The sequence below is a fragment of the Phasianus colchicus genome, chromosome 4 (assembly GCF_987193195.1).
Source record: "Phasianus colchicus chromosome 4, bPhaCol1.hap1.1, whole genome shotgun sequence".
Taxonomy (NCBI): domain Eukaryota; kingdom Metazoa; phylum Chordata; class Aves; order Galliformes; family Phasianidae; genus Phasianus; species Phasianus colchicus.
This window is the reverse complement of record NC_143439.1, coordinates 39,417,858-39,444,352: the sequence shown is the minus strand read 5'-3', so window position 1 is coordinate 39,444,352 and position 26,495 is coordinate 39,417,858. Positions and strand designations below refer to the sequence as shown.

Genomic DNA, 26,495 nt, shown 5'->3' with positions numbered 1-26,495 from the left:
ACTGTGGTGAAAGATGTCTTTGGGAAGCAGCCACTTATGTGTTACCAGTGAGCTGAGACGCACACCATTTGTGACTGACTTACAGGAGGCTTGTCAGCATGAGGACTTTCCTTCTCACAGACACAACTTGAAGGAACTTTGCAATTACCCAACTTCTTGGTGTTTCCCTACCAAATTCTGCTCACAGCTGCTTACAGATAAACATGCACAACCCTACTGTTTTTATTCCAGTACACTGAAGTCAGACACGAAGCACAGACTTCAGCCCTGGCAGACTGACTGTATCAGTGTAACTTGCCTGACTTCAGCAGTGAATCTCCTGACAGCACTGTGGTTGCTGTCACAGTTCCATAATTTTTAGTGCACTATACAAGCTGTAGTCCTCCAGAGCATGTGTGAATATGGCAGAACTGCAGCTTTACTTAAAGTTATTGCCAAAAAAAAAAGGTTCTGGTAGTGACAGAATAGTGTGCAAGTGTGGTCCCAAGGTTTAAAGTAGGGGAAATAAGTAGGACCCAATTAGCTGTGTTTGGGTTGAAACAGCTGGAATATAAGAGGTGTCATTAGGGATGACTGCCTCGCTGTTCAAGTACATGGGTTAAAAGTGATGTCTAAATATCAAGAATGTGCTTTTTAGAGGGGGGAAAAAAAACCAAAATTGAAAAACAGTATATGTTAACTTTTTCGTCATATCCTCAACTTCTTTAATGTTAGTTGCCACACTTGCCTCCAGTGTAAAATCTCAGAGGAGCCCCATGGCCAGTTGGAACTGGCATGTAGAAATGCCTCTGTGACATGCCAGTTCCAACTTCTGGTGGCAGACGTATCCTCATTTATTCCTTACATGTCTGATCTTGCTGTCCCTTCCCTACACACATACTCGCCAGCAAACCTATCCTCCCACTGGACTCCCCCTCCCCACTGGTTTCCCTGCACATCTGGGGTACACCTGTACTGCATCTGGAGGAGGCCTGTAAGCCAGCCCCTGGTCTGGAGCTGCTGACCAGGCAGCATAGGAGGGACCTGGCCCTTGGGATGGCTGGGGACATCTCCAGGTCTAACCTGAGAGCTCACAGGGATGCAGGCAGATGGGGAGCAAACAGCACCTGTGAGGGCTTTCAGGGAACGGGGGTAAAATGCCTGCTCTGTTCAACTCAGTGTCAGCATTGCCAGCATTTCCATCTGGCACACACAGAATGCTTTCCCTCCCCCCCCCCCCCCGCCCTTCATGCAACTAAGGAACACAGTGTACAAAACACAGTGGGTTGTTTGCACACTCGTTAGCAACCCATCCTGTTTTCTGTCTGTGTAAAACTTGGGCCTCAGGTCTACCCCTAGCTGTGGTATCACTTCCTACTTGTAAAGCTTCTTAGGGTTTTAAGCCTCTACCTGCAGTCCTCCAGCTACCAGGGGTTACATGCAGCTCCTTGCGTGGCATGATGGGGCCTCCACTTCCCATCTAGGGTGTAGGTAACCTGAAACTTGAAATTTGGGTTTTCCCGGTTACTCAGTCTTCATAACCTGGTTCTCAGCCAGGGAAAAATTAAGCGTGAGGATAAAGGCTTACTCAGCATTACAGTTATCTACTCCCAGGCTGTAAAACAAAATGGTTTACACATTTAATTGGTTTTGCCTATTGTTTCCATGTACACAGTAGTCCTATTAATGAATATCATAGCTGGATATCACATTTTGCTGTTTGTATGTGTACCATAAAATAACGTCAGCACATCAATAACTTAAATAACACAAATGTAAACATCTTTTCTGCTTGTTATAATTATGATTTCAGCCTACAGAGGCTTTTTGATTTGTAAGACCATTCACATAACATGGAATGTAACTTTATTTGTTTTTCTTTTGTATATAATGAGACACCGAAAGCCCTTGTCATCTCTTAACAGGATACTAAAGCAGCTCTGTTTCATGAATGACAGCACAATTAAAGCTAAAAATCAAAATTAAAAAAAAAAACCAAAAAACAACAAACCCTTTGCACTGTACAATCTCAAATTAAAACAAGAAAGATAATGACAATCTTTTGCGTTAGCCAGGAAATGTGATTCTCTGCCGCTGGGCTTTTTTCTTGCTGACAATTCACAGAACGTGTATATGGGTGTAGTTATAGGTGTGTGTATTCTACGCAGAACAGCAGTCCCTACTTTGTTGATCTAGTTCTTCTAATTGTTTAGTTAAGCTACCTAACTGATACAATTTAGAGTACTACATTAACACATTTAACATCAAGTTTACATACTTGCATCTTTGAAATACTAGGAACTTTTACACATTTTATTTGGCTTTGTAAGGACTGGAATATCACAGATAATGCAATCTATTCATCTTTGAGAGAATATGGCTGTTATCAACTAGCTCTCTAAGGTTCAGAGTGAAACACATTTTTCCTTATTTCTGTAGCCGACTGCGGAGAAGAGTGTCTTCTTTAGTGGTCAGTCTGGTGTTACAGTACCGACTCTGCAGAGAGAGAGATACATGTTTAATGAAGAACAATTCTCTCTGGACATTAGAGCTAAGCTGTTGCAGCAAAATCACTCCGCTCAAACTAATTTCCTATCCAATCCCAAGAAAATCTTATTCCAGGCATGTTTTGCAGTAGTATCTCCATGTGACCAGAGGAGGGCTCTTGGCACATCTTCACCCAGCCTGGCAGGTGCATGCAGAGGCACAGAGCCACCCAGCGCTGCCCGGTCCCGCACCTCTTCCCCTCGCCTCGCCTCCTGGGTCCACCCGACACACAGTTTGGGAATCAATGGGAAGAGGCGTCGTTTCACCGCTCGCTGGTTAGAGTGGCTTCTCATTTCCCCTCATTCCATTCCGTGTTGCTGTGGGTTAATTTGAGATTGATGGATAATTCTTAAAAATCTTTTCAGGAGTTGCCTCCCTCTCCTTCCTGAACATTCATCTGCTCTTAGCCCCTGGTAATTTAGCATATATCGGTTGATTTAACCCTCTATGTCTTATCCTGCTACAGAAACTCCTTGCCTTTAGCTGAAAAGCGCACTTGGAAAATGCACTTGCTGAGATATGTATTGCAACAGCGCTTCTTTTCACATTAGGCTCTTGTACAAGTCCTGCTCCTTCCTGCACGCCAGAGAGGTGCCTGCCTCCCAGCTCTACTCCCTTGGCACAGGACAGAGCAGAGCACTCAATCTCTTCTCGCTGCCATTCATGACCACAATGGAGTTCAACCGCTTTCCACATAGGTGTATGTGACATCCTCTTGGGTTTCATTTTGGCTAAATCTTTTACAGAAAAGATTTTAATTTCACAATCCTACCATTAACGTAAATGTTTTGTTCAAGTTTAATGCTGAAAAACTATTAGAAAGAATTTAGAAACTTTTTTTCACAATAAAATTCTTTTCATCCCAGGGAAACACAGTTCATTTAATGTACTTTATTTTTTCCCCTCAGTATTATTCCTTTCTGTTCTTCTTCTCTTTTCTTCTCACTTTTTTTCTGTTTCTCCTTTTCTTCTTTCTTTTCTGGAGCAGGCAGGTACAAGAAGGAAGGAGTCTTTCATCAGCAGTCCTTTGAGTTAGAGTAGATTGCAGTGAGTCCTCACCATGATAGGATCATAAACTTACTGGGTTAAACCAAGCTAACTTTCCCTAAGCTGCCAAGGTTTAGCTGCACCATACATATATGTGTTTCCTTGTGCCATTTTCTTTTCTTGTAATTTTGTTTTTCTTGATGACCCTGAGCTATGGCTTCTGTCTCATTCTCACCACTAGTCAACCTTCTTTGCTTTTGTGGTTTTGCCGATATAGGCCTCAAAGAAAAAATGGCAGAAGAGCACAAAGTAGCTGAGGTACATGAGAGAGGACCAGATGATGTTCTGCACATGGGAATGGCACTGGCCATGCTGCATCCAGGAGAAGACCAGGTAGTTGATTACACAGCCGACCAACATCTGGGTGATCTGCGACAAGGTGATGAACATGGCAAACTTGCGTGAGACTCTGAAGCCAGCAGCCCGCAAGGCATAGTAAGAGTACATAACAGCGTGCACTCCATAGTTCATGGTCATAAACCAGCCACCGCCAGCCACCATGTCCTTGTAGGAATACCAAGAATAAAGTAACACAGTAATGTGATGGTACCAGTGTAAGAAGATGAGCTTCTGTTTTCTAAGAATAATGAATATTGTATCTCCTGTAACAAAAAGAAAAAACAGAAAAGAAAAAAAAAGGGAGGGGAGGAAATGAGAAACACATCAAACACAGTTACTGAATTCTGCAATGCTCTCTTCCCATTGCTCTTGCTAGAGTACATGCTTTTGGAGCATGAAAGAGCACCTCAGCAACTGAACTCAGAGCTTGTCAGATCCGAGTGCCAGCTTGGGTCTCATATCTTGATGCTTTTTCAGAAAACCCACGAATCCCCTTTTTGTTGATTGGACATCCCCTGTTTGAATACTCCATAGGTCTTTGCTGTAAACATAATCTGCAAAAGCCTGAAGTGAGGCAGGTGGACATACATGCATCACCTCCGACTGTCAGGCTGTCCATTGTGCACTGTGACTACAAGAGAAAACCAGAGAGCAGAAAATCTACAGAGGAAGCAGCACAGTGGTTTGAATGCCTACCTGCAACTGGCTCTAATTAAATGTTATTATGCAAAAAGCTATTGCATACATAACCTACATTACTGAAGGTATGTAATTGCCAGAAGAAAAAAAAAAGCTTCTAGAAAGAATTTAGTTTATGTTGAAATGAATATGCTCTCTGCAAATTCATGTTACTGTTTTAGAAAAGCAAATTTTATTCCTCATTCCTGCCTTTTTCTTTCTTCTGCTTCTCGTGATTGTTCTGAGCATCCCAATTAGATCTAACCTATACATAATTAGATATAATAAATATATATGTATGCTACTTATGTGCTATTGTTATAGGCAGTGTTTCCAAACAGGTACCTTGAGATTTGAATCAGGGGCCTTCTTTCTACATATATATCCCTGAAAATCCAAATAAGAGTATCAGTGAGGGCTGGAACTGAAACTGCACAATCTGCACTAGGTCTCCAATAAGCCATAATACTTCTGTTTATCTCATTAGCTACAAGATGTTGACTCACATTTCAATAAGTAATCATATGACCAGTTTATTGTTGATGCATAGTTCAAGCTGACGTCCTCCAGTTTTAACCAAATGAGATTTCAGTGGTTTTGCAGTAATTTAAGCAGCAGGAAACCAAAAGATTCTGACACAGCAAAATAATTGGTGTCTGTCCCTCCCAGTGTTTGTGCTGATGAATTGCTATCCTGTAATTTGCTGAATCAAATTCTCTGCTGAAAGGTAAAGACTTATTTTGCTGCACACCTGAACACAGTGAATTCTGCAGCCCTTTGAGGTTTGGCAAAGGCATCCTCCTAAAGGAAAGCTGGAGGCTGCTGAATCACTGTCTTCTTCCTGTTAAAACAATCCTCTCTTATACTAATAAGCTGTGGGATCAGAACACACACAGATGGGATGTTAAGTTGGCTTTGGCATGCATATCATAAGTATCATTACAAATAAATCACTGGATAGACAGCTGTTTATAAAAAGCCGCATCACACTGGATTTGGGGTTTAAAAAGCCAGGGATGTTGTGGGAAACTGGCTTCTATCTAAAGATAGCTTTCAGCATTCAGAAGAAGTGCATAACCGCTCATAATTGTAGGCCCACACCTATATTTAAGGATGAATGCTGCAGAATGGAGGTAGCTTCTTGCCAATGCAATGGCTCTAGCCCAGCCTCGCACCAATATCCACAGGGTGGGTGGCTGCCAATGATGCTACTCAGATTTGTCTGCAATCACTATTTCAGAAGTGATTGGCCAGGCCTAGCAATGCTGAAGGGAATACCAAGGGAATCACCCTTTGTCCTTACAAAAGTTTCATAGGGAGCAGAATGGAGGTGACGTTTTCTCAACATCTGTATCATGTTCGTGAAGTATACTGGTCCCTTGGGGCTGAACTTGGACCTACAGATCTACTGTGTGAATCTGCAAAGCATGAGACCCCAGCTAAGAGCAATACTGGACTTATATCTCCTGCTGCTGGAAGACGTGGGGTAACAAACACAAAAATACAAAGACCATGAAGAGTGCTTGACTGGCAAGCTTGGATATTGGAAGGGTGGCAGTGTGTTCCTAGCAAATTGTTGTAGACTTGAAAAAAAACATCTCTGGAACTACAACTCTAACTGACGTTTCCTGATAGAGATTTCTTATTAGCTTTTCCTGGTTTTCATTCTACCTACAGCTCTTACTGTGTAGAGATGCCAAATAGCCTTGAGTAGTGGCCACTTGCAGATGAAGACAATGTGTAAAGCAGGAGCTCTAAAGAGGAACAGGGAAACCTTTTGCCACTTACAGGATGTCTCACAACTGTGAATCCATGGCTGATGTCCAGCTGTTGTTAGATAGCTAAAATCTATGGCTGGCAGATAGGCTACATAAATTAACGGACAGGTTGGTGATGAGGCAGACTCCAGTCTTTTAAATACACTGGAGCTTAGTTGAGGACTTGGACCTACCTGTTCTGTTACCTGAAACCAGCATCATCACAGGTGTGCTGACAAAGGCTAGGAGAAAGCTCAGAAGGCTGAGCTGTAATTTCAGCTTTGAAGATGTGTTTAAATGAGGCATACTTTGGAGACCTCCATCTGGACAGCCTACGGTGTATATAAATAAATGAGATTGTCCAGTATGACTAGAGCAATGAATCTAAGGGCTTTATGCTCTGCCAAATTAATTGCAAAAAAAGCAGTTTTGAAACAGTGACAAAGGCCCAGCTGCTTTTCAGAAAGACTGGCAGAGAGGCTGAGGAGAAAGAACAGCACTGAACTTGATGGCATTTAGAAAAAATGCTCTCTTTGTTCTGCCCTGGAGAGAAAAAGGAAGACAGGGTACTCACCTAGTTCAGGTGCTTTGCTTAGCACAAATGCATATGCCCAGAATTTGCTGACAGGTCCAATGTAAAAACTCTGGTCACACACTGACTGCTTCAGGCCTTTGGTCATCAAAATGTACAGCATGTAAGGAGCAGTTCGAACAGCACCGAATATACTTTAAAACAAAAAGAGAAAATGAAGAAAGTTGAGTAGATACTTGGCATCTACATGTGGTCACTTCAATTCATTATGAGAAAAAAAAAGCCATTGATGTGCTGAAAAAAATGAGCTTGAGACAGCCTTAAAGTTGGATAACTCTTCTGGCTTCTAGGAAGGTATTCTGAACTCATATTTGCAAAGTGGACTGCAGTAGTATTCTCTGATGTCTAGAAAGGTAACACCAATGGTTTTTATTTCATTACTACAGGAAGGAGCCTTCTCTTTTCAGGAACAGTTGGAGATCCCTAATTCCACTGAAAACAACATGCAGAGTTTTGATGCTGGTGGCTAGAATACTACAAGACAAGAGTTAATAAAGAGCTGCCATCAACACAACCAGGAACAACTCCCTCTTCTGATTTCCTGAGTTTTCTCTTGTCTCTCCCTGTACGTGTTACATCCATGGGAGTTCTGAGCAGTGAAGAAAACAGGCAGGGTGCACAGATTGTGGTGGGATGTTGTGGTCAGGCCTGGTGGTTTGGTGCATGTGCTGACTTCATCTCTTAACAGGTCATTGCTAACAGAAGAACTGACTGGTTGAATTGTTGTAAACAGCACAGATTCACCCTCATGTCATCAGTGAGGTGCAAGGTAACAGTGTTCTGTAAATGAGAAACATCATGAAATTTGAAATTATACTAATTAGTGCAATTACAGAGGAGATAGGTTCAAATAACAGAAGACATTCAGCTGATGGAGGAGATTCTGTCTCAGCAGTGAGGTTCTTTGCAGAAGTAATTGCCTCACGAGAACACGCTTGCCCATTGTTTAACACTGTCGCTTGGTGAGCCTTCAAAAGCCATGACAAATACGGAGTGAAACAAGCACCTTTCAGAAAACTGGAGCAAAGAAAGGCCCAAATTCCTCCAGGGTTGAGTACATCTTCATATCACACATTCCTGTGCTTCTACCCAGGTATACCTTATCTCCTCTCTAGCTTCTCTGTGGCTCTGTCCTACCTATCTTACTTGATCAGAGTAGATGGTTCAAGTAAGCCTGCCAAGCTCTTGATAAACATTTTTATGTTATTTGTATAAAGTACTTAGATTTCCAAATCTACAGCATTAATGTAGCCAGTCCAACTTGCCTGCTGTTAGCAGCAGCACTGCCCTTTGCCCACCCTAGCCCACTGCAAATTATGCTCCTGCGCTTTTTCATTTTGTTGCGTGAGGTTTGACTGTGCTGTCAGAAAATTCAGACAATGATCAACACTGCTCTGTTCTCCATAGAAGCTACTAACATTAGCTGCTATTTGAATGGTGGTATTTGTTCATGGGTTCTACTGCCAGACAAGTCCTCCTGTTCTGCATGCAAACAAAAAACTCATCCTGCTGTGGTACAGGTTTACAGAAGGTATTTAGGTAAGCCTATGCTTCCCAACAGAGCCACCCAAAGTTTTGCAGACATTCCCACCACTAGGCAAGACAGCAGTGGTAGTTCCTCACATACAGATTTTGGACTCATCCATCCCTTCACATAGAAGGGAAAGTGCAGCACTTCAGGTGTCCTCACAACCTGAAGTGTGACTCCTCCATGGGATTCTTCCTCCCAGAAGTGCTGTCTGTGCATGTTTTTCTCATGTCTTTCTGGCACCAGTCCCTTCCACCTGGCAGAGAGTGCCCAAGCCTGCTGAAGGAGTTTTTAAACTGGGTGCAACTTGCTCCATGCCTTTCCTCCAGAGTTTCACATATGCTCTGTTTTCCTAGGAGCCGCATTTCTTGTTCTCAAGAAGACAGGAGATCTTCACAGCAATGTGATCATATCACTTCCTGAGCCACTGAACTCCTCAACTTGGCCAGGGCAGGCAGCTACTTGCCTCCTGTGTTTCAGGTGGTAGCAAAACCGGGTGGAGGAAGATCAGGCAGAAGAGTTAACAATACACAACCAGTTACCTACTTCTCCCATTCGCAAATACTTCAGAGCTGACATTAAAATGGCAAAAAAGGAGGAAGTCTTAAATTAGGAAATCAAAAAGCTGCAACTATGGGCCTTCGTTTGTAATGAAATTGTACTGCTTTTCTAAAATATCATATATTATTGAAGTTTTAAAGACAAGAACTGACAAGCACATACTCAGAGGAGCACAAGCAACAAGCAGACATTGATTTAACTGCAGGTGACTCAGAATGGATGTCCACAGACTTAATCTGGACTGATAAGAGAGCAGAAGAGTATTTGCCTTGTCGGGATGGCACAGTCACACTTTGCTGTCCTAGTGATGGCATGCATGTGACTCTTCCTGTCTTTCTGTTAAGCAACAACTGCAGAGCTCTCCTTGGAGTGGGTGCACATGGGCACACACACACACACACACTCATTCTTAATTGCAGCAGGAGTAATTTCGTGGTACAGTGGCTTCCCTAGAGAGAGGTTCATGACTCCAGAAGAAGTGACAATGGCTTAAGGTGGTGTGTCAGACACCTGAAATCAGTACCAGTGAAGAACAAACTAGATTTTAGTATAATTCACAAAGGAAGGCTTTATAAATAAGGAAGAGGTAAACTGGAAGTAACCGATCTGGCTGATCCTAATACATGCCATGGGCAGGTAGCTATTTGTGCCAAAACACTTGCCAAGAGGCACGTACTACTGGAGACAGAAAAAGATCTAGTGTATGCCTGCAAATACACCTTGGATCCGGAGAGCTTGTTGTGTTTCTGCCACTTAATCTTGTTTGCTCCGTGAGGTAAGATCAACCAACACATTTCTATCTTGCAAAGACACGATGTGCAGCAAAGTGATGACACTGCTTGCTCAGTAAATCACTTCTGTTTCATTTTGCCCTTGCCCTGCTCTGTGCTGTAGCTTTTGTGAGGTATTGAAGTGAACTGCTTACCAAAGCAGTCTGTCTAGCGCGAATCATCCACAGGGATTTCAGAAATAAGGTAGCAGTGAATTACTGTACAATTACACCCTTTTGCAACAAGAGAGACTGATCAGAAACAAACTGCACCAGCTAATACAGCTTTCTCATCTATTCAGACTCAAAATGTCCTACATTCTCCTCCCTCCAGGCAGTGGCTGCTCTGCTAGGCTAACAAATGCCCAGCTGATATTTTACTGGCTATAACATGAGCAAAATGCATCCGTGAGTAAAATAAAATCTAAAACTTTTCTCTCATAAACTTGGTTTCAAATGTAGGCCTCAAAACCCATCACATGCATGGGTCAGGACAGCATTTTTTGAAGAAAAACTGAGGGCCAGGAACTCCCTGATGTGACAGAAGACAAAAACAGTCAATAGCCAAAGGCTGCTCACTGCTCCATGTTTCCTCCACCCTGCTGTCAGAAACATGGTTTCCAAAAGCCAGAGAAGGCAGCAGGCAGTTGAGACCCCTATTTGACCCCAGCTGTCACTGTGGCAGGCCCAACTCCTCCCATTGCAGCTACCTCCCTACAAGTGGCACCGCATTAAAAATATATATTAAAAAAGCTAAAGAAATCCAGGCTTACATTTATCCCACAGCAATGGCATTATTGCATTTTGTAATGTCCTACTCAGACATTACTCATTCTGACAATGTCTTCCTATCTAGAAACAAGCCAACACCCCAACTTTTCAGCACACAGTTCAGCACACAATGCAGCAGCATATCCTGAAAGCAATGAGAGATCCACAGAGAGGAAATCCTTTGCTCTGGATTTGTGCCCTAAAAAAAACAAACAAGCTGATCCAACACCCCGTGCCCATCAGACAAGTCTCTGCAGAGACAGTGACCAGAATGAATGTAAAATACATTAGCTAAAGGTGTCAGAAGTGAAGCACTTTTATTTTCTAAAGCATGCCCCACTGCGCTGTAATCTATGCAGATGTGGCACCAGCAGGGAGCAGCAGGGAGCCCATGGGCAGCAAGAACGTGCTGTGCTGCCCAGTACTAGAGAATTACCATAGGGACTTCCTAGGGACTGCTCAGCACAGGCACATGGCCAGGCTGGTCTAGCACCCAGAGCCCCACAGCCTGGCTGGGGAGAAAAAAAAATCCAAATTCTGTCCCCATCTGTCCAAGGAGGCAAGTCACAGAATCTCTGCAAATGCAATTCCTCCAAGTGTGGTCGCAGGACACCCAAATTGAGGATAATCAGGGCCCAGGAGAGCAGATATTCCTCTCCAACTCTAGCATTCACACGGCTTCTCAGCCCTTCCTTGACACACCACAACAGTGAGAAAAAAGTAAGCAGTTTTTTTTTTCATTTTAGCATGCAAAATATTTACAAAGGAAGGACACTGAGTTAGAAAGAGATGTTCAAAGGTCAGCTCCACTGAAGAATGCAGCACTTTCTAAACCTCCTTTGTGATAAGTCAGGCTGCATTCAGCTTTCAGGCCTGTTCAGCAAGTGTTCGGCTAGTCAGATCAAGTTTCCTTTCTCCTCTCTGCTTGGTCTCTTAACAAAATCAAATAGCCTTTCTGTGCTCTACTGCATGACACCTGCTATCCTGATGCAAAAACAAGAGGCTGTGGAGTGGGTGGCGTGTGGCACGAGCACAGGGTGTGTGGGCACCTCTTGGGCCGGCAGTATGGGGTAGCCTGGAAACACATAAAATATAAGCAGGCACTGGGAAAACATACTGAGAAAGCATCTGTATGAAAAGTAACTGGATTAAGTTTCTTGAACAGAAATACAGCTGAAGCCACCTTCATTAGAAAAGCTCTTAGCCCCCCACTGGATGGCTACTCTTGAATCTGACATGGCCAAGAAACTCAGAAACTCCTGAAATAAAAAGTGGTAAACTAAGACCAATATGGACAGGCAAATCAATCAGATCACAATGTACTTGCTACCTTGCTATGGATGGGGTGATTATACTACTAATCAGTGGGAAAGGAGGCAATTTTATGGAGCTGTTTGCTTCCTCCAAACCTAAAATCAATCACAGAATCATAGAATAGCTTCAGTTGTCAAGGACCTTAAAGAGCATACAGTTTGGAGCCCCCTGCCATAAACTGGTTCACCCCACAATGTCAGGCTGCCCAGAGCATCATCCAAGCTGGTCTTGAATGCCTCCAGGGATAGGGCGTCTACAGGTTCTCTGGGTAGCACTGCCAGGGCTTCATCATCCTCTGAGTAAATAATTTCTTCCTAACACCTAACCTAAATCTCCCTTCTTTTAGTTTAAAGCCATTCTCTCTTGCCCTATCTGTGTTTACACTCTCTGGTGGCCTCAGGCCCTGCAGGAGAAGTGTCCTAGGAGACAACGAGCTTTTGCGTTAGCAAGGAGAAGACTCTCATACAAAATTTTAGTAGTTACAACAGGAGGTTTATGGCAGCCCACCTTCAATCTGTAAAGCAAAATATGAAATCACATTTCTTTCAGTTCCATTGGGATCTTGCTGCAGTAAGGATAATGGCTTATAGCTGAGTTGAAATCAAAGGAAATGTCCAGGTTAAAGCAATTACTTGGGTGGTGCAAAATGAGGAAAGGATATTATCGTTGGGGTTGAGCCTACTGGTTTTTATAGCTGCCTGTGCACCCATTTGAAGCCTATTGTTCCCAAACCCTTTGGGGTAGACATGGCAGGCAGTTTCAGTGCTGGGGAAGAATTAAAAACATAACAAGAACCTTTCAAGAGTATGCAGAGATGACATTTGTTCCCCTGCAGGGAGGGAACTGGCAAGACCTGTCATGAAATACCAGCTTCTTACATAAAAAAGTGTGGGCTGAGAGAGAAATATATTTCCAGACTAATTGCCCTTAAACTTTATTGGATGAATCCAGGAATGTACATGGTGTAAAAACTATCAGGTTGCTTTAGGATTATCTATCTGTGATTGCAAAATCATGGTATCCTTGCAGCAGAATGAGAAACCATAAACTAAGAAACTGATCATTAACTACAGATAAAACATGGGAAATAACTGGCTGTCATTCAGTGACCTACATGAAATTGATGGATCCTATCTGGATCTCAAGTAGCTCAGTCAGAGCAATAGGACATGTACTCTAGTCTCACAAAAAAGCAGCCTAGAAAAGGATCTGGCATCCTACATCCTAAATGGTCAACATGGTGCGAGGACAGCACGCATGAAATTTTTTCTAATTTATTTTAATATATTAATAACTGACTAGAAGAGCCATTTCATATGTCTGCAGATGGAGATTAAAAATATTTTGCTTGGTTTGTTGAAGAAAGGGTTACATCTTTCAACTAAATGCATCAGCCTCGTGGGTAGTGAAGGATATGCAGTTACAGTGACACTAGATTATAGAAAACTTTGGAAAAAATAATACTAACTAGATATTTAGCCACATGTAACATTTATGAGGCATTTTACAAGCATTTAAAAGAGAAGACTTCTTAAGTCCAAGAGACTCTCCAAAAGACACACTTGTGCAAATTATGGCAGATAAACTGAGCCCGTTATTTTTATAATGGCAGAGAAGATTGACATAAATAGGCTGCTGTTTCACCATCTTTCAACATTTCTGAGGTGTTTTTGACCAACATCAAGGTTAGATGTGGAAAGAGACCTGGCCCTGCAGAGAGACTGTTCTTGCCAAATACATGTAAACCACCTTCCTGTTTTAACTCCCAGATCTGGCCCAAGTACCTCACAGAAAAATCCCATCCCCTCATTGAATCTGCTTGTGATGAGAAGGACAATTCATTCTCACCACAGAGCAGACCTTCCTTGTTGCTGTACCAAAATTTTGGTCTTATCTGCTTTCCAACAGCCAAGTGATCTACCACTGCCAGCTTGGGTTGCCCCACAGATACCAGTGCCTCAGCAATATCCAGGCCAGCAATTGCTTTAGCTCAGATGTCTATGTATAAAGATCTGCCAAGGACAAAGCTGTTTTTCAGCTGGATCCCATTCAGGTTTAGACCTAACTTCCTTCAGGCATTTCTTTGTGTTGGCATCACCAAGGCTCTCAGCATTGTATTTGTGAATATTTCTGTCCTTAATGGTGTTCATTCTTGCAATGGCGTTGTGAAGTGGCTAAGCATTGATCCATTTCAAAGACTGAGAGGTAAGGCAAACTGAAATTTAAGTGTCCTGTCAAAACAAGATCTGTGCCTGAGCCAGGACAGGCAATGTTGTGCAACATCATGAATTGCATATAGCTCAGCACCTTGTCCACGAGATCTGTTTGAGTTAAGCAGGACATCTGACCTCACTCTGTAAGTGAAAACAGTATTAGAGAATCCACATAAATGCTCTGGATTGAGGCATTTTCAGAGAGAAGACCCTCATATAAAGCATTTTCTAACCTACCACAATTTTTTTTTCTCACTTTTTAATACTACTCCCTAACTTCCAAGTCACAAATTCTTTGTCTTAATCACCCCAGGTAAATCTACATCTTTAAGTGGTTTGTAGACATTAAATAAAAAAAAAAAGATAAACAGTCTATAGACATACGCTTCTTAACATCACCTTTTCATCATGGGCACCTCTGATACGTTGGCAGCATACTCTCAGGACATAAAATACAGAGTAATGTACAGAGAGACACACAAAGCCACGTTATCCAAGAAACAGAAACAGCTGAAAACTTACTCAGCTAGAAGATCAGAGAAGAGCAATGCATGCTTGCCCCAGACTTTGTTGTACTCCTATTTTTCCTTGACATATCAGGCTAATACAAGCTTGGATTTGATCTGACACAGCTGGACAAGAGGCACAAAAAAAAAAGCCTGTATAATGAGTTTTAAGAGTATCCCTGCTTCTATTTCACTTTGTCTTGCCTCCTAGATTTATGTAGGACCAGATCGCAGCAACCTGTTCTATGTTAGGAGAAAATATTTGAATTCTTTTTCCTCACGGATTTTTTGCTGCTGTTCTGATTATCATGGCTGCTTTGTATGTGTGCTCCTTGCTGATCCCTTTACTCGCACCAGTGAACTCCAGAAAAAAACCAGGCATTTAAAACCACCCTCCTGCAGTTGATCCTGATCCATGCCCAACTCCTTGTGACAGGTGCAGATACAAAAACCACACCAATGAGGTGGAAAATTCTGTGTCAGTGTTCTTAAAAACTCATTATTTCCTTTGCTAATGACTTCATTTGACAAAACAGCAGAAAATGTGACTATTTAATGCCATTCAACAGCAAGTGATTCTACAGGAAGTTCATTTCAACAGGCTTCTATCCAAGTCTAGGAAGAAGAAGAGGGAAGACATAACCAAGCCAGCCCAGCCATAGGTGCAGCTGCTGGCATGGACAAAAACAGACCCTGAACTCTCAGAGTAAAAGGAAAATCTCATTATTTTAAAGTCAATATGGGGATTTTGCAGAAGACAGCAGTGCTGGGATTTGCAACTATCCTGATGTTGCTGTGCACCTAAGTAGAATTCCTTTCGTCTCTATGTTGTTTCTGTTTCACTGGAAAAAAATTATGCTAGCTATAATTTCCCCATATTTTAACTAAACAAACCATTAATTAATTTTTTGCAGTTGGCATGAACAAGGAAGAAGTATGGAAAAAACAGCTTGGTTCCATGATATCCCTTTTGCCTATGAAATCTGAACACCTTTAGAAAGCAATTTTCAAAGGTTATGAAACCAGTTTTGAAGAGCACTTACGTTAATCTCATACTTTAGGAAGAACATAGAACTCATTTTCTTCAGTTCATGCATCTGAAAAGCATAAGGTACCTATAGTCTTCATTGTAATTGTAACTATTGTAATTAAGAGTACAATTTTCACACATGATTTGGGGTAATAAGTGCCTTTAGCTTCCTGAACTCCCTGAAAGCTTGAAATGATGCTTTTGTTCCAACTTGTAATTTCACCTCTGCGGCTGCGGGTACACGTCATTTGGAAACATTAGTTTTCTTCCAGAAGGTGTACCTGCTAACTAGAGATGGACTGTCTATGTTGTGGTGCCTCCAAAACACACGAACACAAATAGTTACCTGCTCTGCAAAGGTGCAAGAACACAAAGAATTGGGCAAGCCCCCTGTAGAGAAACCTTCCTTCTAAAGCCCTACTGCTCCATTGCTCCTCAGCCTCTCCCCTCTCCCATCCCCTGAAAAGACAGCAGAACAGATGGAGCCCGCTCTGAGGGTGATGGAGTCCTATTGAGGGTGGAATCAAAGCCACTGTATTGTTCAAAAAAAAAAGGAAAAAAAAAAAGGAAGGAGGAGTTGAGGAATAACATATGCTTGTCTCAGTGTGACACTCAGCTAAAACCTAGTGGTCAGCAGTACTGAACGTGCATTATGATGGGGTGCTCTAGCTCTGAGTACCATGTGTGCAAGCAAAAGTTCTGCTGATCTTTGCAGTTTTTATCACTGGTTTAGCCCAAAGAATTTTCTTTGCATAAGTTCCTGCATACTTTGAGGTTTGGGCTCAATCCTATCAAAATCCCAAAGCAAAATTTAGAGAATTCCCCTTCCATCTCTACCCCTCTGACACACAAACCTTGCATTTCAGACCTGCTTGCTGTATCTGACCCAGATGTTTCTCCAGCAAGCTTTTCAATGCAAATTATGTGAGTTTTCAGTGGGGACCAAACCTGAAGCCAGGCCAGCTCAGAGTGATTTAAAAATTGTGCAAATATTTTACATGGCTCTAAGAAATAATATATCATTTGTGCAGATTTATATACCCATAAGCATATGCATTCATGCCTGGGTGGTTATGACTTTCCCACGTGATGAATTATTGGGAAGGAACGGAGGAATTGGAGGTATGTTAAAGTGACAGCTCACTCTGTGGCTTCAAGTGAGGGAGATACTGTGCTCCTTGCTTCTACGTGGGGCTACTCCCTTCCGCCCTTCTCTCATCATAAGATTTCCCAGTCACAATTCATCTGATTCCTAAAACCTTGTCCTTTTTATTGACAAAATTGGAGGAAAACAAAACAAACAAACAAACAAACAAAAAAAAAAAAAAACCAAACAAAAAAAAAAACAACAGGCTTATTTCCTTTCCTCTCCAGGGACCTCGTTGAGAATCCCAAAACAGTGACATCTCTGCGGGGCTCCGGATCAATGGATGCTGTCATTGAGCAATTTTAATCGTGTTAATGCCACAGCAGTGTAAAATCCATCTGATTCTCTCTTGCTAAAGAGCAAGCTCAACACCTCTACCAATTGCTGCAACTGCTACTTGGAAAAGCTTATTTATCTGTGGATAAAAATCAATCTGCAACAGCTACTGTCTTCTGGTCCCTCCTCACCAAACCTGAATTCTCCCTCCAGGAAATGCAGTTTGATCCCACACCTGCCTTCTTTACAACTGGGATTAGCTATACTTAGGCAATTCTGAAGAGCAGATTTCAAAAACAATGCAGCCCCACAATGTAGGCTGGTAGAGGAGCCTTGCTGCTTACAAAGAGCCACAGAAAAAAAAAATGCCAGCATCAGATTCTTGTGAATATTTTTTATAGCAGTTGTGCTTGGTCATCGCAAAGAAACATGAGAGAACAGCAGAATTTGCTTACAAACACTGAAAAACATTTAACTGCATTCTTGCAAAGAATGAAAAACAGTTTTCCAGCTCTACCCACACATCCCTCTATTTCATCTGACTTCCAAAGAGTTGGTTACAACCCGATCAATAGTAATTGCCCGTCATCTATTCTTTGCCCCTCAACATGCTGTTACCTAACAGTGGTCCCAGACCACCTGGCACACTGGACTTGCATGAACACTATTTCTTGATGAAAGCTGTCATTTCTCAAGCAATAACTCACCCTTCCATCACTAAATAATAACTGGATTCTGGTTGCTGCTGAAGAGCCCCAGCACCCTGCGAAAGCTGTTTATACAGTGAGGCAATTTTCTATTGGGAACTATTTCTTAGTTCTCAGATATTTATTTCAGCAAGTTTCGATTGTGGCTAAGCTGCTAAAAAAAAAATTAAAAAAAAAAAACAATTTTCTGCTTAAGCTCTGTATTTTGTGCAAAATCTAATAAGAATTAAGGAATTCATCTAAGGATTTCTAAAGCAGCCCATGAGGATTCATAAGCATAGTGTATCTCTTAAGCGATCTTTAATGAATGCTTTAGAAGCATTTGCACTTGTTCCTGTGTCATCACTAAAATTATTCTCAGCATCCAATGTTATCTCAAGAAAATTTTAGAATAACTAATATTCCAGTGATTTAAATGATAAACTGAAAAAAAGTGACACATCTATTTCTGCAGGATAATTTAAAGATACTTACAGGATCAAATGTATCAAGTTGGCAAAGTAATCACCATGTCTAGCATTGAAATGTATGTATTCAGGAGTTTGAAATTATCCTGGGCAAATAAAGCTAAAATATAATATAGTAAAAGATTTAGCAGAGAATCAAGCGACCCAATGGAACCAGCAATCACTAAAGCTATTAAACAGGCAGGTAACAACTCAGGTAAAATCTAAGTTACAGATAAAGACTAGCATTTGACTGAATAAAGAAGGCTTAAAGAAGCTAAAAGTTATAATACAGCAGTAATGAGATGCTCAAAGTCATAAATTAAATGGCAGCTACAGGTCTGGAGTCACTGATCTCCTCTTTCAGCTCAGCGCTCCTGCAGGCAGCCCAGCCCAGGGGGCTGCCTGCAGCTGGTGAGCAGCAAATCTGCCAGGGTTGGAGCAGCAATACAGGGAAGGTGTGGAGTGACACAGGCATGAGGAAGTTCACCTGCTTAGAAGAACACCTTAGAAAGAACATTTTACACTTGTCACATTGTGGTGGCTTAGCTAAACTGTGGCTCACTACCCGTGGTCTGCTTATGCAGGCTCAGTTCATTACTCACCCGATACGCTACTCAGTATGTTGAAAGAAATCAGCTGCCATGGGCTGGGGCAGTGTGACTGCATGAGAAAGGTGTAATTTGGAGTTACAGAGGGTCAACACTCACTGATTTTGAGCCGGGACAGCAGGGCCAAATGGGTGCTACAACTGGTTTCCAAACAACGCACTACATTCACTCTACATTTGGTTTTCCAGTTACAAAAACAAATAGGAAAAAAAATCCACTTTTTTAAAGAATGGAAGTCCACTTTCATGCTAAATTTAATGGCTGCCAAGGGAAGTTTTCAAGAAATGTTTAGATGTTGTACTGAGGGACATGGTTTAGTGGGAAATATTGGTGATAGGTGGATGGTTGAACGGGATGATCTTAGAGGTTTTCTCCAACCTTGGTGATTCTGTGATTCTAAAGAAAGCAATTTTAACAGGAATCGTTTAGCCAGTACTATCTGCATCTCCTGTAAAGCTGCATTAGCCAGGTCTCATGTGGCTTCAAACACAGTTCTGAGAATAAAGAAGTTTGTCATCAGATGCTCTTCTTATTTAGAATAAACAATGTACATATTGGGTCTTCCTGATAGGACATTATTTCTTCTATTCCATATTTTTCTTCCACCTTCACACTGTTATTTTAATTCCAGATAGCATTTGTTCTACAATTTATAAATGTTTGCATTTCCCTCTTGGGATTACAACTATTAAGTCTCATCAATGGAATTGCCTTCTTTCCAACCATTCTGAACTCCTGCTTTTCACCCAGCTTTCAACTTTGGTTCCAAAACGGTAACTAAAAAACGTTCCCTATATCTTTCAAATAAGAAAATCAGTTGATTTTATATAGATGAGCATGGCTCAATTGAAATAAATCATTAAGTAGATATTTGGGTTCTGAACAATTTCATGTTGAGAATATCAATGCTCTCAAATATAATTCCCTTGCTTTCCAGTTTAAAAGAGAGAAGATAAATTAATTCACCTTAAATGCTACTTATTAACTTTAATGCTATTTGGCAAATACTGCTCTTTTCATTAATTTGTTCTCTTTGAATGCATTTTCAGAATCAATATAAAATTTCAGAGTATTTAAGATTTTAATGAGCTGTTCAGCAACATATGAAATGAAGTTGTGTTTTAATCTCTGTGGTGAATGGCAGACCTTGGGACTGGATGGAAATTTCAGTGAGTTTTCATCAGCTGACTTATACATAGGCATGATAACTAGAAGGTATTTCAGAGTCCCAAATCCAAGCAATTGGACTCCTGCTTTTAAAGTTATGTTCAGTCCTTTCAGTTCAGCTCATCTCAGGACCAAGCTGCAGTTATAATGATTTATTTTGGATTACCTCATTGGGAGCAATCTGCAGAACAAGTGCATACCTTTCTTTCTGACTGAAAGAACTGGGGCTGTTTAGCCCAGGGAAAAGAAGGCTGAGGGGAAAAAATATTGCTCTCTTTCAATATCTGAAAGGTGCTTACAGCGAGAGCAGGATTGGTCTTTTCTCACTGGTGACAGGACAAGGCAAAATGGCCTCAAGTTGTGCCAGGGTAAGTTTAGGTTGGATATCAGGAAACACTTCTTTACAGAAGGGGTTGTTAAGCACTGGAATAGGCTCCCCTGGGAGGCGGTTGAGTCACCATCCTTGGATGTGTTTAAAAACCCATTTGGACGTGGTGCTCAGGGACATGATTTAGTGGAGGATTGTTAGTTAGGGTACTATGGGTCATGATTGGACTCAATGATCTTCAAGGTCTTTTCCAACCTGAGTGATCCTATGATTCTACAAAATGCTGCTATGCTTGTGGAAACAAATCCATTACAGCAGTCTCATAAAAGAAAAGTGAGTAACCTTCTTCCAGTGAGACACTTTGGCTGTGTCTTTCAAATACAAAAAATAAGTTGCTACTGGAATATTTCATCTCTGAGGCTTTGTGGAAGACAGCTAGTGGCCATTCACACCATTTCAACCTCTTGAAGAGAAAGTGTTTCCCAGGAAAAATGACATACAGATACCCTACACTGACATCAGCCTCTGCTACAAATCACAGCTGAAGCTGTATTAGAATCTGCATGACCTCAAATAATGATAGCAACTTTAGGAATGCATAGTCTGGCCACACGAAGACAAATCATGACCCTCATGGCACCAGTCACAATCAGATTTAGCTTCTCCCTTCCTCCTGCATACAACTGCACCACAATAGATGCTTTAGGTTCCTCCTCTCTTCTATTGATGTGATCGTGTTCCTTAGGGAAAACAACATTTTGCTATTATTAGTTAGCATCCTGACACTGATTCTTCTGCTGGGAGCCCTTTAAGGATGGAGAGTGACTGAAAACAGTGCCATGCCTTCTGTGAAGGCAAGGCAATCAAACCCTTGTGTGAGCTCCTTGATGGCAATGCTACCCACACACAGACTCTAAGACCCATAAAAGGAAAAAAAAAAAAATCCAGCCGAGATGTAATGAAACCCTTAATTAATGATTACACATCCTCCTGTGAGATTCTTGGTAGCAGCTTTGCTGATTTTTAAGATGCCAATATGGCATTTTTGATATACACTAACTGAAAAAATACTTTGGTGTCAATGAATGACCCTAACTTCTTGTTCAAAGGAGCACAGACATAGGACTGGCAATTCCAACTTGTGTTTTTGCAGGTTTTTCAGTCTTGGAAACTTTCTTAAATACATGGCTGTCATTTTGACGTCCATGTGAAACAGTAACAGTTTCTTTGGGGTCTTATAAGTCTGAAAAACAAAGTGGGCTCCTGTTGACAAAGAACACCACAGAGCTGCTCCCACAGGACCTCAATGTACAACCAACTGGCTGCGAATGAAGTGCATAAAATAGAAGAAAAAAAAGCCTGAAACCATGTCATGCCACAAAACAATGTCTTCAGTGCTTGAAACACATCAACAAATCTGCTAGAAGGGAAAAGGAAAACAACCCAGGAAAAACATCCCAAACTAATTTATCAGCAAAAGACTTCAGAAGATCATGTTTTCACAGTGGTTTCAAAGTGAAAAGCAAGATTTATTGTCACTGCCTTCACAGAGGTATTCACATAGAAGCAGTAACTTTATCCCAGAGACAAAATGTTCGAAACTAGTTGATGCTTCCAAAGGGAAATAGAGCTGCTTTTCTGTCTCACAGATCCTGCTGGCTGCCAGTGTTGACACAAAACTTACTCTTGACCGAACTCCCTGAATGCTCAGCAAGCTCAGCAGGGTGTTGTAGCTTGTTTTGTTTATTTATAAGCGTAGCAAGTTTCCTACAGTAGCTGCTACCACATTTAAATGATCTTGGCAAGAGCAAGGCGTGCAGAATACATTGTGAAGGAGGGCCATGTCATTGCCTGGCAAGCAATTTTGTGGAGCTTTTTTTTTTTTTTTTTTTTTTTAAGTCCAGAACGCCATTTTTCCAGCCTCTGCTAAGTGTTACTATTTCTGAGGATATTTGCAGTAGGTAAAAATGGTAGGAGTGCAAGCAGAGAGATAAACAAGGACTCTGGAAAAAAGTCTTGCTCTGACCTTGAGGCTAAGGAAAATACTGAGGGCTCTCTAGGCAGGCTTTTCTTCCTCACTACGACTGCTCACAACAGAAGTACTTTACTCAGCATTTCTTAAAGGTATTGTAAAAGTCATAGTATTTCAACAGCCCATAAAGCTAACGAGGAAGAATTTTAAAATTGAAGAGTATTTTCCTGGATCTGTAGTAAGTCTACAATTAAAACAACAGCATCTAAATCTATCCAAGTTTACCTTCAGAGGAAGCAGGAATATCTTTCATATCAAGTATGTGCAAATGAAACACCTCATCATGAAAGGAGCCAGAAAATAAGTCTCTTGGAAAGTAAAATTCAAGTTCCTTGCAAAGCTTATAGCAGTCAAAGTCTAGTACAGCTGGCTACAGAGTCAATAAAGTTGGGAGTGACTCTGGAGTGTTCATTCTGGCAGCATGATGCTTCACAAAGGTGAAAACCACATTTTAGATTTCACACAGACTTCCCCATCAGCTACTACAGACTGTGCATTAGCTATTTCATGTGATTACGATGGGAAACTCCAGCTATCAAGTAATGAACATGTTGATTTCAAAGTCTGAATGTTCTCAGTCCACCTACACAGCACTTTCACACCATAGCGCACACTGCTGCTATTTGTTGGTTACCGCATTGCTTTGTTTTTGAGAAGTAACTAATCAGTGAAATTACTTACAAGCCCCACGCTGTGCATGTCAGGCACAGAGTCACCTCAAAGCAACATGACTTTAAAAATCATGCTAGTGACCCTCTTTGAAGCACAGTTATGAAGTTGTGTGTCCTGCCTGCAGGTCAGGAAATAAACTACAACCTCTCTGCATACATCAGCTTCTTTCTACTAGCTATGCTCAATAACAAAGTATAATTGGAATATATACTTAGGGATCCAGCTGGCTACAGATCACTTTACAAACTGATTCACAAATGATGCGTCACCTAAGAAGTAATTCAGCACTTGCTGAACTGGCAGCTGTGCACAGGACAGTAACAACAAAATGACGTTAGACACATATCCAGAGGCACAGCACCAAATGCCATAAAACAAAAACAGTAAATTTTCAGTGTTAGAAATTGCTCTCAGTTACCCCAGAATGATCAAAGCTTTTTATTTTATTATTTTAGAAATCTTTAAATTATTAAAATCAAGTAAACATAGTTTGAAGTTCTACAGGTAGCATGTTCCAGCTGAATGAGATAAGTGAAAAATGTAATTTATTTTTCCTCACCAGAGTTTTAGGAGATGCCAGTGTGATAGAATGATTCTGAGAAGAAAGGAAATAAATAAACATAACAAGGCAAAATAATTAGACTTCTCTATTCCCACTTCGATTTACTCTTTAGAAACTCTCAGCCTAAAATACCCCCATCCTGTGAAAAATAATTCAACGTTCATGGCTGCTCAGTATGCAAACATGCTTTCTGTACTTGTGAACTATTCAAATCAGTAATTATACTGATACTAGAAAAAGATACTGGTATCAGTGTTAGATATTTGTTTACAAATGTTTTCTATACTGTAGAGTAAACTATCAAGAATGTGAACCTGATTTCCCTTTACTCAGTGATATACAAGAAACACACAATTAAAGCTGTCCATCACTAAAACAGAGCCTTTTTGCTGTGGAGCCACCCATTTGCTGTATTTGTAAGCTCTTCACTTCTGATGGAATAACCAGAAGCCGAATTCTGACCTCAGTCACAGTGGCCCAGGTTTATCTCACTGTAATAGAGGTTAGAACCTCAATTAAATATTCCGTATATGCACCCATATAAATGTAATGCCAACTAGCAAATCAGAACAAGACTAGCATCCTAATTCGTTTATTTCCATTTGTAGTTTGCATGGTAAATTTATTGCAATGATTCATGCTCTTTCTCCTGTCCTCACTTTCTTTTTCACCTTTGCTCTCCAAGAGCATTACTGATTTCTCCCCTCTTTGAATGCTGTATGATCTGGCAAGTCAAAGGGGACCATTTAAATTGTGAGGATTGGACTAGGACATAACCTTGGGAAGCAGCACTAAAGAAAGGCCACTTCTGGGCAAGATCGTTGCTATACTAGCACTGCTGTTAAACCTTACAAAACCAAAACCCTTTTCAGAGACTACTGTTGAAAGCAGCTGATGAGAAGGAGCACCTACCTGAAGACAGCCAGGCTCAGGGACCAGAGCACTAGTGGTTTCCTCAGTTCAAATTTTGCTCGTTTATTCATTAGGTGCCGACCACCAAATATGAAGGCAGCGTACAGTGCTGAAAATAGAAAAGATTTCTTCCTGCAAAACAAAAACAAACAAAAAAACACCTGTCAAGAACTGAATTAGTATCAGATAGATAGCAGAGTCACAGCTGGACATAACTGCTAAGTACTTATGTGTTTCCTTGAAAGGAAACTCTGCAGAAGACATCCCTGCAGCCCAGTAGAGATTTCTGTTCTTGTAGAAATCTACACACCAGCATATAGGTCCAGGTATTACCTCAAGCAAAACTGACCCTGGGGTAGTTCTCCCCCAAAGGACAGCCACATTTAGCTCTCTGTCTTCTTCAGTTTACAAAGACTGATCTTCTGTGAAGATCAGAATAGACACTAGAGAGCTCATGCAGTCCTCTACCTTCCACAAGCACAAGGTGAATGCTTCATGAGGTTTTGTGACTTGTTTGTTATTTTCATATCCTATTTCCTGGTACTTGGCAATTTTGTTTCCCACTGTTTCTTACAAACAGATACTCAAAGATCTTGAACATTTCCAGGCAGTATGGCTCTCCCACCAGATGCAAGAGGTCAACAGCCCCGTTAAGCTGCAATGATGCTATGTCATGCCCTGCTTACAACTGCCACTGTGGGAACTCCAGTGAATGTGCTGACAGGTCATGCAGTGCTCTGCTGAGGAACTTCAGTGATACTGGTTAAACTGCAAGCTTTAATTTTTTAAAATGCCTGACAGTAGCCCGGCTCAGCAATAATCAGCAAACATTTGAACTCTGGTACTATAATTCATTGCAAATCAACCACTGGATGTCAGAAACGGACTCAGTCTGGGATTTTTTCCCCACACATCACTATATTATGCAGAGTAAAACACCATTAATGTACAGCTCTAATGGTGGCCTGACTAGGTGGCTTTATTTATTAGCAGATTTTCTCTATTTTCTCTATATTATTGTATATAATTATATACTATATAGTTATATATATTATTATATACAATAATATCAGTGGAATATGGCTTTGCATCAGGAGGTGTTGGTTCTTTCTGAATCCCTAAAGGAAAGACACACACACACACACACACACACTTTCAAGAAAGCCAACTATTTTATCAATATCCCAGGAAAGGTGACAGCAAGCAACAAGATCTCACGTCCCTCCTGACACAGAAAGAAGGAACACTGTTGTCTTCATAACTGTACTGGACTTCTTTCTTCCTCAGCAAGATACACCAAAATAATTCACACTAGGTGATATTTCATTTTAGTCCTTATAACTGAAATTATTTCTTGTGAGTTCAGTCAGCTGAATAAGGTCAAGAGCCAGATTACACTAATTAGAACAGATTAATTTTAGGTCACTTTACTAGCTTCTTAATGAGTTCAGCATTGTCTGCAGTGATTGCAAACAGCATTCCCGTTGCACACAGCTCGGTGCTGGCAGTACTAGACATGAGGTGTGAATGCTTGCATGATGTGATGCAGAGAGCAGCTGGAAGCTGCTTCAGACAAGGAGTGAGGTGGCACCTATTTCTTACAGAGAGAAGAACAATACTGAAGGAGGATTAGTTTGACTTTGAATGCAATTTATTTTTATTTTCGATGACTCCTGATGACTTTTGATAACTTTACTTTTGCCAGCCAAAGGTCTTAGAATTTTCCACACTCTGCAGCATAATAGCAGATAAAGGACTGGTAAGTCCAGGTGATACGGTTACAAAGGAATTGCAGAAGTATGTACTCTTATTAATCTGTTAAACAGCATTAGATTGATGTTACCCAGCCTCCTAGCAATAATTTTGTGATAGGCATCCATGAGAGATTCATGACTACAGACTGGTTCCTGGACTGGAGATACAAAGCAACAGCAATCTCACAGCACTCAATTATATCTGACGCGCTTTTAGCCAAAGAGGGCTCATACCAAATGAGGCTTTTTA

General features: G+C 41.2%; 1 protein-coding gene across 3 annotated transcripts in view; it reads right to left on the bottom strand.

Annotated features, from left to right (window-relative positions):
* Positions 1-1,822: 1,822 nt before the first annotated feature.
* ELOVL6 (ELOVL fatty acid elongase 6) overlaps positions 1,823-26,495 on the bottom strand; it is a 65,879-nt gene continuing 41,206 nt past the window's right edge. For 2 of the 3 annotated variants that reach the window (XM_090139264.1, XM_090139265.1), the window contains exons 2-5: positions 24,492-24,623; positions 6,922-7,073; positions 6,542-6,679; positions 1,823-4,175 (exon numbers count right to left, since the gene is read on the bottom strand). In XM_090139264.1, coding sequence (XP_089995390.1) covers positions 3,751-4,175; positions 6,542-6,679; positions 6,922-7,073; positions 24,492-24,623 — 847 coding nt within the window. In that variant the 3' untranslated portion in view covers positions 1,823-3,750. The remainder of the gene's footprint in view (positions 4,176-6,541; positions 6,680-6,921; positions 7,074-24,491; positions 24,624-26,495) is intronic. The other variant, XM_031596943.2, reaches the window with a different exon arrangement.